We start from the raw sequence: 11,160 nt of genomic DNA on the forward strand, positions 1-11,160 counted from the left end.
CTATCTATCTATCTATCTATCTATCTATCTATCTATCTATCTATCTATCTATCTATCTATCTTGTTTCCCATGAACAGCTAGATTATGCTAAATAACAGCAACTTTGTGCAGCTCTCCCTTATCTATCTACTCTTTGATATTGATGTTCTGTTTTCTCTAAATGATAAATCATCCTTGATATATAGTCTTTAATACAAGGTTCATGTAATAGAGCTATATCATCTAAACTCCAATATCAGTTGCTATTAATCATGCTCATGAACTGCTTTGTATACAGTTGCCTACAATATTTGAGGAGAAATACAATAATATTCAGAAATCCAATTTGAATCGTACTGCTTATCCAATAGTAGTTGCTACTTTTTGAAGGCAGCAAATATAATTTGGTTCAAGCCACTCTCTAAACAATAATAGAAAAATGGACCTAAAATACCAGGTAGACTTTTTAAAAATCCAAGTTTTGGGTAGATGTACATGGCACGTTAATTTATTTGTATGGCAGTAATCTGACTACATGAAAACAAATGTTAACATAATAAACATTTCAAATTTCCAGACAGTATAATAACTAGACAACCCTTGCCAGTTGTGTCATCATTTCAGAGATATTTCCTTACCTAAACAGCAAACCAGAATGACCACAGATTGGCAAAAAAACAAGTGGGAGCACGAAAGACTTTTCATTTCCTGCTGGCTTTCCCACTGAGTTTCCTTGTGGGAATCTGGCAGGGAGCATCAGAAATTTTCTCTCCCCTCCCCTCATCTCTCTTCTCCTCCCCTCCCCTTCCCACAGGTAAGTGGCCACTGCTGTGTAAGGAACAGAGTAACAAATTATGAGGCTGGCTGGGAAACTGTCATGGAACATTAAAAATGAAGGTCTTGTGACCATAGTAGCAGCATAACTGCAGCCAGTAATACTGAAGCAGCCACATTTTCCCCAAATTTCATTGAGTCATGAATCTTGGATTTTGGATACATTTTGTAAGTTAGCCCATTTGAGAGAGATACCTTGGTTCAAAAATGGTTACCTTATGATGTACCAGTTAAAGTTGACAGTCATGACAGTGAATATTTTAGTAGCATATAGACAGATAACAGTCATAATGTAATATAATGTCCCAAAGGGGCTTTTTCAAAAGACAACTGGACTTTTTCCTTGAAGATGTTTTGCTTCTCATCCAAGAAGCTTCTTCAGTTTTGACTGGATGAGGGGGGATGGATTTATATTCCTTGCAGTCATCTGGTCATTAGCACTCTTTCTGAGAGGCATTGAAGACACTTGGAGGTTTATCTGTGCCTTAATGACTCTCAGAAAGAGTGCTAATGACCAGATAACTGCAAGGAATATAAATCCTTCCATCCTCCACCATTTAGCCAGAACTGTAGAAGCTTCTTGGATGAGAAGCAAAATGCCTTCAAGGAAAAACCAAGTCCGATTGCCTTTTGACAAAAGTATTTTTGGGACAACCATGACCTGGATGACAGAGAATCTTCATAGACAAATGTAATGTAATGTAATCAGGGATACCCAACAGCTAATAGCCGTTTTTAGCTTTTAAGGCTGCATTGTAAAAATAATGGGTGGAGCCAGAACAGAAGCTGAATTTGATTTCATTTACATTTTATGAATACACTTGTATTCCATTTCCCTTGCTCTCCTCCTCCCAGTTCGCAGGTAGCTGTTTCTTCAGATTTGAACTATACAGAAACAACTTAGTTTGTATCTTTTGCACTTCTCAAAAGAACATTATATTTTACAAATAAGTGGGTGTCACGTTCAAATAGTCTTCTAGTCCAGGGGTCCCCAACCCCCAGTCCATGGACCAGTGCCGGGCCGTGGCATGCCAGCAACCGGTCTGCACAAACAAACAAAACCCCATCTGTGGGATGCAGGCAACACACAAAATCACGCACCCTTCGGTCTGCAGAAAAACCTCTCTCCATGGAACCGGTCCCTGGTGCCCAAAAGGTTGGGGACCTCTGTTCTAGTCTATTTACAATGCATGTGTTTATGATGCTATTTATTTAGTCTAGCCTGTGAATGATGTACCAAGTGAAAGGATGATCAGAGAATACATGCAACACACATAAATATAGTTGCATTTTTGTGGATGCCCCAAATGTTGTGGCTGTTGCTGTAGAGCAGTGCTTCCCAAACCTGGATAAAGTTACTCAAAATTGGGCAAAAGTATTTTGGGGGGGGGGGTAATGACCCACAAATCCATTAACCATCACAACAGAGACATTTAAATTGATTTCCATAGATTTCTTTAGATTTCCACATATACTAACATACACTCAAAAATCTCCCAAAGTATTCCTAATAAAACAAAAATCAGTAAAGTTACTGGTGGTAATTTATTCAAATGACATACATATCATTCAATAATATTGTTTTTAGAATACAGGTAGTCCTCAAGTTATGACAATTTGTTCGGTGACCATTCAGGTTACGAAGATGCTGAAAGAAGGTCCTTGAAGCTTGATAAGACTTTATGATGAGTGGTTTGGGGTAATGAAGGAAAAAAATTAGGAAGCACTGCTATTAAGTTTAGACAACTTGAACCATTAGGACTGAGCTGGTGTGTGCTTTTGATTAAATTTTTCATATTCATCCAGATAATAATCTTTCATAATGAAATAAAATTCCAGAGAGAGTTATCATTGTCATTAGATTTGTTTTGAGTCCACAAAATAAGATACTTCTTACTGCCTATATTCTTTTAATAAGCAAAGCAAAATCCCCCAATTCTTCCAGCGTTCTATTTTAGCCAGGGAGACTGATATCATATTTTGATAGGAGACAGAATCTTTCTTTTTTCAATCTGTCTTCCAATCAGTACATTGATTATTGTTTACCATCTTCATTTTTAATCAAAGAGGTTGATTACATATGATCAATGCCATTTCTTCCTGTCTAATACTGAACCAGGGATCTATCTGGATTAGGGCCAAAATATTCTTTCTTTCATTAGATCAAGTCACATACTGTATACAATTAAAGCTATCATCTACAAAATGCTGTAATCATTTTATTATCTTGACAAAATCTGCGCATTGTTCTCTATTTTTTTTTAAAAAAACAAACTCTTAACAGAAAAAGGGGATAATTGATGCTGTGAATAATGAAGGTATTTATTGCTGTTGCTGAGTTGATTTTTTAAAAATCTTTTAACTGATACTAGCATTTCCTCTACTCTTCCTGGATCCTGATTGTTTCAGCAGATTTTAGGTTGTAAAAAATAGGTACTAAAATCTTGTATTCAGAAGAAGTTCAAACATTCTGTAAATTCATAAATTAGCTGACCTTTTGCTGCTGAGCAAAGCAGGAGAAAACAGGGATTTATAGTTACGGCTCTTTTATATTAATTAAAGTGTTGGCATTTTTGTCTCCAAAGCAGAACTGTTTTTTTTCTTCCTGTATGCAGAAAGACATTTTCCAGTTGCATAATAGTCCAATATTTGCTGGGAGCACATTTGTTGAAATTGACAAAGCCACAAGTATAACATTCCAAATCCCTCATTTTGCCATGTCTGCCACAGCACCTCCAATTCCATGTGGAGCTAAAACATAAAATAAATACAGATTTCATGCAATAGCTGCAGCCAGCAGTTTTGATTATGCCCTCTTTAAATGCCAACTTTTCAGATGCGCTTGCATTTTGAAATTCTGCTTTTTTAGTGCCAAGTTTATATTCTTTTCTAAAAATCCTTTGAATTGTTCAAGGTTCAAACATGCAGCCATTGTCATTTCCTGTTTTAATTGGTGAGAGAGTGTACCTGTGGTTTGCCTTTTTAGGAATGAATGTAAGAAAAAAAATTGGCTCTTCAACTTTGATGCCCACAGGTATGTGTTCTGTAATCACACCCAAAATATATAATTTGTGAAAAGACTAAACCCACTTCAGAAATTAGTTAGCAGGGTTTCATTCGCTTTGCTGTTTTGTGGATGAGAATATTCACAGGAAAAACCATGAAAAGGAGGAATAATGAAAGCTATACTATTATAAGACTGGGACTTTTGTTTCAGGGTATCTCAAAACAAGATGGAAGCTATTTTCTTGACTGTAATATTGAAATTAGGAGTCCTCTGAACAGTTGGACCCTTTGCCTGATATTCTAGCCTTCACTGAATAATTGGTTTAAGCTTTACATGTCTTCTAGCATAAAACTATCTGAATTATCCTTGTGCTCTTTTATCATGAACTGTTTAAAATGGCGACATGTACATGTAGTCCTTGATTGGCATTCATGGTTGGGACCAGAATTTCCATATTTAAGCAAGGCAGTTGTGAAGTGAATCATGTCTAATTTTACAACCATTTTTGCCACAGTTAAGTGAATCATTCAGTCATTCAGTGAATCCACTTCTTCTATTGATTTTGCTTTTCAGAAGCCACCTGGGGAAGTCATATGACCAGGGATGCTGCAACCATTGTAAATACATGTCAGGTGCCTGAATTTTGATCATGTGACCATGGTGATGCTGCCATAGTTATAACTACAAGTACTGTGCCAACATCCAGCTCGAGAATCCAAATAAAACTCCAGTAATAATTTTGTTTCCAAAAAACTTACATCTTATTGAATACACTGTGTGGTTATGATGAAGCAGAACTAACTCTGAGGTTCCCATACCAATTCATAGACTTAAACAATAGTTTTCCCAGCCAAACTCTCAACGTCTTATGTAATCCATATCAAGAAGTCCACTTTGTTATGGGAACCATCTACTTCAAATCCACACCTGTTCTGGTGTCCTTGACAAGACTTCAGGCTCCCACGGTCTGCAGCTGAATCAAAGAAGGCTTGTTTTTCCATCTACCTACTTGAAAGTAACACTTCCCCCCCCCTTTATCTAAAGGCAAGTTGAAATGCAGAGACACGTTGCTGCCAAAATTTCATCCTTGACATACTGGTTGTAAGTTACTTTTCGGTGCTATTGTAACTTTGAATTGTTGCTAAACAGATGGTTAGAAGTTGAGGACTACCTGTATGTGATGGTATCATTTAATTTAATCTTACTGCTTTTTTCCTATCTGCATCAAAGCTAGAAAAAAGGAGTCCCCCCCCTCTCTCTGTTTGGCATACCATGTTCTTGTGTTTTAGTTCTATAATATGAAAATGAAAGAGATGGAAACTACTAATAAGTGACTTTATTTCAAAGAACAAAGTTCCCAGAGGGGAACTATTACCTTAATTAGTGTTTTTAGGAAAGCTTTTCATTAGCCAAACCATCTGCAGTTGCTACAGTTAAGATCCACCTCTCTCTGAGCTGTTAATATTTCAGTCTTCTCAGGGAGCTTCAAATTCCAAGTCAAATATCATCACTGATTTTTTTTTTATGAAGCAAATTTAGAGACAGTAATAATATTTTTTTACAAAGCAAATTTAGAGACAGTATTAATATGAGTATTGATAAGGTCTGCATTATAGAGCATGGTATCCTGGAGAACCCTAAAACAGACTTCAGAATAACAGAGTTGGAAGGGACCTTGGAGGTGTTCTAGTCCAAACCCCTGCTCAAGCAGGAGACCCTATACCAGGGGTAGGCAACCTTGGCTCTTTTATGACTCGTGGACTTCAACTCCCAGAATTCCTGAGCCAGCCAAGCTGGCTCAGGAATTCTGGGAGTTGAAGTCCACGAGTCATAAAAAAGCCAAGGTTGCCTACCACTGCCCTATATTATTCCAGACAAGTGATTGTCCAATGTCTTCTTTAAAACCTCCAGTGACAGAGCACCCACTGAAGGCAAGTCGTTCCACTGGTTAATTGTTCTCACTGTTAGGAAAGTTCTAGGTTGCTTCTCTCCTTGATTAGTTTCCATCCATTGTTTCTTGTTGTGCCTTCAGGTGCTTTGGAGAATAGCTTGTTTCCCTCTTCTTTGTGGCAGCCCCTCAGATATTGGAACACTGCTATCATGTCCCCCCTCGTCCTTCTTTTTACTAGATTAGACAAGTTCAATTCCTGCAACCGTTCTTCATATGTTTTAGCCTCCAGCCCACTAATCATCTTTGTGGCTTTTTTTTCTGCACTCTTTTCAGAGTCTATACATCTACCTTCTACCATCTTGACACTGCACTGCAAATGTTATTCCCAGGTTGCTCCACCTTCATGACTTTTCGTAGACCATCTAAAGCAGGCATGTCAAACTCGCGACGTCACGTGACATCGTGTGACGTATCAGAGCTTTTTCGCCATTGCCGGCAATGGGGTGGGCGCGGCTCCGGTATGATGAAACCGGCCCGCAGGCTGGCAGTTTGACACCCCTGATCTAAAGGGTACCAAGTTGCATAAAGTTGACTGAAGAATAAAAATGAGTTGATATTTTAAAATAAATTACAGCAGGGGTGGGGAACATACACCTGGTCAACATGGCCAGTGGTGAAGATTGTTTGGGGTATAGTTCAGTAGCATCTAAAGAACCACAGATTCCCCATCCTTGCTTTATTTTTAACCATGACTTCCTGCTTCTTGTGCTCTGGCTACTAAACAAGAAATGGCACCTGTTGGTAGACTGGGAGAGCAAGAATCAAATGTGAGAGGAATGTCTGTTTACTGTCAAGAGCAACAGCAACAAATGTCTTTCTCTCTGTCTGAGTTCTTCCTCTTGGCAGTGCTAATGGACATTTCTCCTGTCCTTGAGTTGGCAAATAAGTAGGCCACCCTAAATTGCTTTGCCTTCTTTGTCGAGCTCTAATCTCCTTCAATAGCGAAACCAGGCAGAAGTGTTCTCCTGATATATTAGGCATGCAGAAGATGAAAGGACGTTCAACTCAGCCAGTACTTTTGGAAGTGAGCTTGAAATGGCTTGGAAACATTTCTCCAGCCTAAAAGATATTTATTTTGAACACCCTTTAGTGCTTGTGATAGTCATTCTTAGTAAGAGGCAACAATAGTTATGTTGTGCTCTGCATGCTGGGCTGTGTAGCTGACTCTGAGGCAGTGTTTGGATTTTTTTATGTAGACCTCTAAAGTAACTTCTCATTTCCACTCATCTGGTCCAGAAATAACAGAATAACAGAGTTGGAAGGAAAAGTGGAGGTCTTCTAGTCCAACCTCCTGCTCAGGCAGGAAATACTATACCATTTCAGACAAATGGTTGTCCAATCTTTTCTTTAAAACTTTCAGTGTTGGAGCACCCACAACTTCTGGAGGCAAGTCATTCCACTGATTAATTGTTCTGTCAGGAAATTTCTCCTTGATTAGTTTCTCCAAGTTCTCTCCTTGATTAGTTTCCATCCATTGCTTCTTGTCCCTTGGAGAATAGGTTGACTCCCTCTTCTTTGTGGCAAACCCTGAGATATTGGAACACTGCTATCATGTCACTGCTATCATGTCATGTCCTTCTCTTCATTAGACATACCCAATTCCAGCAAACGTTCTTCATATGTTTTAGCCTACAATCCCCTGATCATCTTTGTTGCTCTTCTCTGCACTGCAAGATATGCGGCAAAAAAAAATAAATCCTATCAGCTGTTACTTATTTCTTTTATCTGGAAATGTCAGGGATTCAATTCGAAGCACATCTGTAATGAGCTGTGGATTCTTTCTGTGTTAACATTCATCATGCTTTCTTTGCTTAAGAAATACACAGTGGAAACATCTACTTTTTTTCACTGATTTGGATTGATTTAGATTGAATGATACCAATTTAGAAGAAAAAAAAACCCTAGATAGGGAGTATCCTGCAGTTTTTGCTCCACCAGTTGTTTTACATTATAGGAGCTTACCGGTAATTTTATATTTCTGAAAAATAAATTTGTAAGTATAAAATTAAGTCCATCATCTGGCTGTTGTTAACATATGAAATAAGCAGTATGAAATTATCTCAAAATGGTCTTGATGTGCAAAATGCCTGTGACTTGCTTTCAATTATTCTGTTCTATTAGCGTCCCAGATGTTAGCCTGTCATTATCCATGAAAAACTTATTTTATTAATTTTCAGTGCCTTGTCACAGATTTAGCATCCATTCATAGAAAGAATTTATTTTATTTTATTTTTATTTCATGTATTTATCAAATTACTATGCCACCCACCACACTTCTATGATACTGTAATCCTGGTATTAAGCAATGCAGTGTATATATTGAGAGAATCTGGAATTGAAAGAAAACAGGTGTGGTTTTAAAACTGGAGGAAGAAACAAAGTAATCTGAACTATGCTGAGGACACTACTTTGACATCTGAATATGCAAATGAAGTGCATATTCATTAACTTTCTAGTGGAAAAATGGGACTCAAATTAAATTTAATAAAGACCATCCTAATAACAACAGTATAACAACCAGCTTTAGAACAGACAATGGACATACTGAAGTGGAGATAAATAAATACCTTATAGAGTCAACTATCAACAGCAGTCAAGGAGTCAAGAATTAAGCAGCAGACAAACTCTAGGTTGAACAGCAAAAACTTTGGGGGAAAAGTATTCAGGTGTTGTGACATGTTTATATCTTTAAAGATCAGACTCATGCAGACAATGGTTTTCTTTGTGACTCTCTGAAAGTGAAAAGTTGGACTTTGAGAAAATAGGAGACAAAGATTACAGTACTGATGCCTTGGAATTTTGGTGTAGTCAATGGACTCAGTTATAGCAGCAATGGTGCACTGTTGAAAACGAAAAGACCCATTGGGAACAGTTTCTCCTGGAGAAAATTTGTCCATGTCGATTTAGATCCACATAGCTGGAGCTCATGCTCCATTAAACTAAGAATCAACATTGACTTGATGACATATCGTCACCAATGAAAGATATTTTTGCACGATTTGTATTCTATTCCAGCATAGTTAAATAATGCTGTCTGCAGCATTTTTGAAAGTTAGGAGAAATGCCTTTTCTCTTCTTCTTGAAGTACCAGACAGATTGCTTGAGAACAAAAGATTTAGGTAAATTACTGAATTGAATCTCTCATGCAGTCTTTTCTCCCTCTCCCTCTCCCTCTCCCTCTCCCTCCCCCTCTTCCTCTCCTTTTCCCTCCCTCCTCTCTCCTTCTCCTTTTGTCTCTCTCTCTCCTTCCCTCCCTCTCCAAATTCCCCTAGTCTTCTGTTTGGACTGAGATTCTCTGGGCAATTCATGTTGCCTGGTTTAATAAAATTAAAAGAAAAAGCAGGAAAGGGGGATTTTGTGAATATTTCATAGGCTGTCCAAAAGAAGGGAACAAAAGCATTTGCCAACAGATGTCAAGGCACAAGACATTCACATATCCAAGCACCTGGCTCCCCTTTCCATTCACCGATTCACCCAGCCAGGATCTGGAATCTAATACTGTCCCAGTAGACACTCAATAGAAGAACTTAATTATTTAGCCTTTTCTGAAAACAGGACAGGTTGTTTTGAGTATGTTAACTGTGTGATTTAATCAATAGGCAAGCTGAGTAAATTATTCAAAAAGCTGTCTTTGCTATCTATTCCCTGTTGTTTGACTTTCAGGACCCAAGGGAAGAAAGAGGAAGCACTTCTCCTCCTGAGAAATTCCATTCAGTATGGACCAGATTTTGCCGATGCCTATTCTAGTCTCGCTTCACTCTTGGCTGAACAGGTAACTGAAAAAATTCAGAATCATCTATCCCAGCTTTTCCGAATCTGAGCCTTCCTGATATGATGGGTTTCCATTTGGGTTCTGGTGTTTTAGATAATTTTGCCCCTTTCATCAGGCTATTTTTTTCATGCCAGAAAATTGGCTTGTCATTCTTGTAAACTTCAAAGTAACACTGCAGACTTCTTTTTAAAAATGTTTACTGTCTCCTTCCTCAGAAAAAAACGTTTCCATGGAAATGCTTAGGAGACTCAAATGTTCCAAAGGTAGCAGTTGATTTAGTTGTACATTTGACGTAGCTCATTGTCTTTGTGTCAGGTTACAGTATGTATACAGTAATCATCGACTTACGATTCCAAATGGGGATCAGAATTTCTGTTGCTAAGCAAGGAAGTTTTTAAGTGATCCCCAGGTGGTGTGGAGATGTTGTACTCTGTAGTGCCCGCCTGTCTTCCTAGCACCTGACTGTGGCACCAGTCTCACCCACCCATAGCTCCCACCCACTGGCCTGCTTGTCTGGAACACAGTTTCAGTGGTGTAAGCAAACACTTATGGATTTCCACCTCTTTGTACATTGTGGTCATGTGAAGTCCTCACTTAACAACCCACATGATTTTTGCTTAACAATGGCAGTGGAGACTGGTGGGATTGTCAGTGCTAAGTGATGTGGTCATGTGACATTGTCCTTTATGACCATATCCTTTAGTGATGGAAATTCTAGTCCCAATTACTGTTGTAACCTGAGGACTCTCCAGAAGCCTTTCTCTTCACCTGTAACTGTAACAATTAAAGGCACCATCTTCAAAACACATGCTCTGTTGTTGATAGACAACATTTCAAATATCACCAGTGTAACGACTGCAAAGCGGGGGCGGAGGGGTGGGGAGCAGCCTCAAGAAATGGTGTTTGCTTTTTCAAAAGCACTACAAAACTTAGAGTGGGCCCACAAAAAGCCAAAAGCCCGAAAGAAAGTGTTTCCTTTATGAATTGTAGTTGATAGAGCATTGGAAACTAATTACAAGGAATAAGGCAGGAACCAACATTAGTTCTGTTATGATAGAGAGAATGTTATGCCAGCATAGGTCAGGTCTTCCAAGGCCATTAGGAGAATGGCCAAATTCCATTATCTTGGACAGATGGAAGGAAAAATCCTAGGATTTAAATCCAGAAACATAGACATGTATGAGAGCTTTGATTTCTTTCTATATGTGGCTTCGTTCTTATTTTCAGCAAAAAGAACTAATTTTGCTAAGTTGTGTCCATGAGCTTTTTGCCAAATAAGACAATCCTTGAATATGGGGTAAAGTATTTGGAGAGCTACATTTTACTACTGTGCCTGATGGGAAGCCTGATATTAACTTTCTCCCTTTTCTGCGGAGCAACTCAGAGTGAAATGTGCTTACTTGTGTTAGAAGTAAGTCTTCATCCTGGTTCATCCAAGCCGGGAATAAATAAGCAAACATGGCGACTGCTTTGGGAAGAAGGTTACAGTTTATTGCAGAAGAAAGATGGTCCTTGCAAGAAGCAGCAGAGGAGAAGAAAGAGAGGGAGCACATGGGCAGAAGGTCTTTTTATACCCTCTAGCCCTGCTTGGAATAGTTTCCTGTTCCTGTGGCATA

General features: G+C 38.5%; 1 protein-coding gene across 1 annotated transcript in view; it reads left to right on the forward strand.

The window, feature by feature from the left end:
- TMTC1 (transmembrane and tetratricopeptide repeat containing 1) overlaps positions 1-11,160 on the forward strand; it is a 109,021-nt gene that overhangs the window by 81,499 nt on the left and 16,362 nt on the right. The window contains exon 9 of the mRNA XM_015825004.1: positions 9,436-9,544. Within this exon, the coding sequence (XP_015680490.1) occupies positions 9,436-9,544 (109 nt within the window). The remainder of the gene's footprint in view (positions 1-9,435; positions 9,545-11,160) is intronic.

The sequence above is a fragment of the Protobothrops mucrosquamatus genome, unplaced genomic scaffold (genome assembly GCF_001527695.2).
Source record: "Protobothrops mucrosquamatus isolate PMUCROS unplaced genomic scaffold, P.Mucros_1.0 scaffold2444, whole genome shotgun sequence".
Taxonomy (NCBI): Eukaryota; Metazoa; Chordata; class Lepidosauria; order Squamata; family Viperidae; genus Protobothrops; species Protobothrops mucrosquamatus.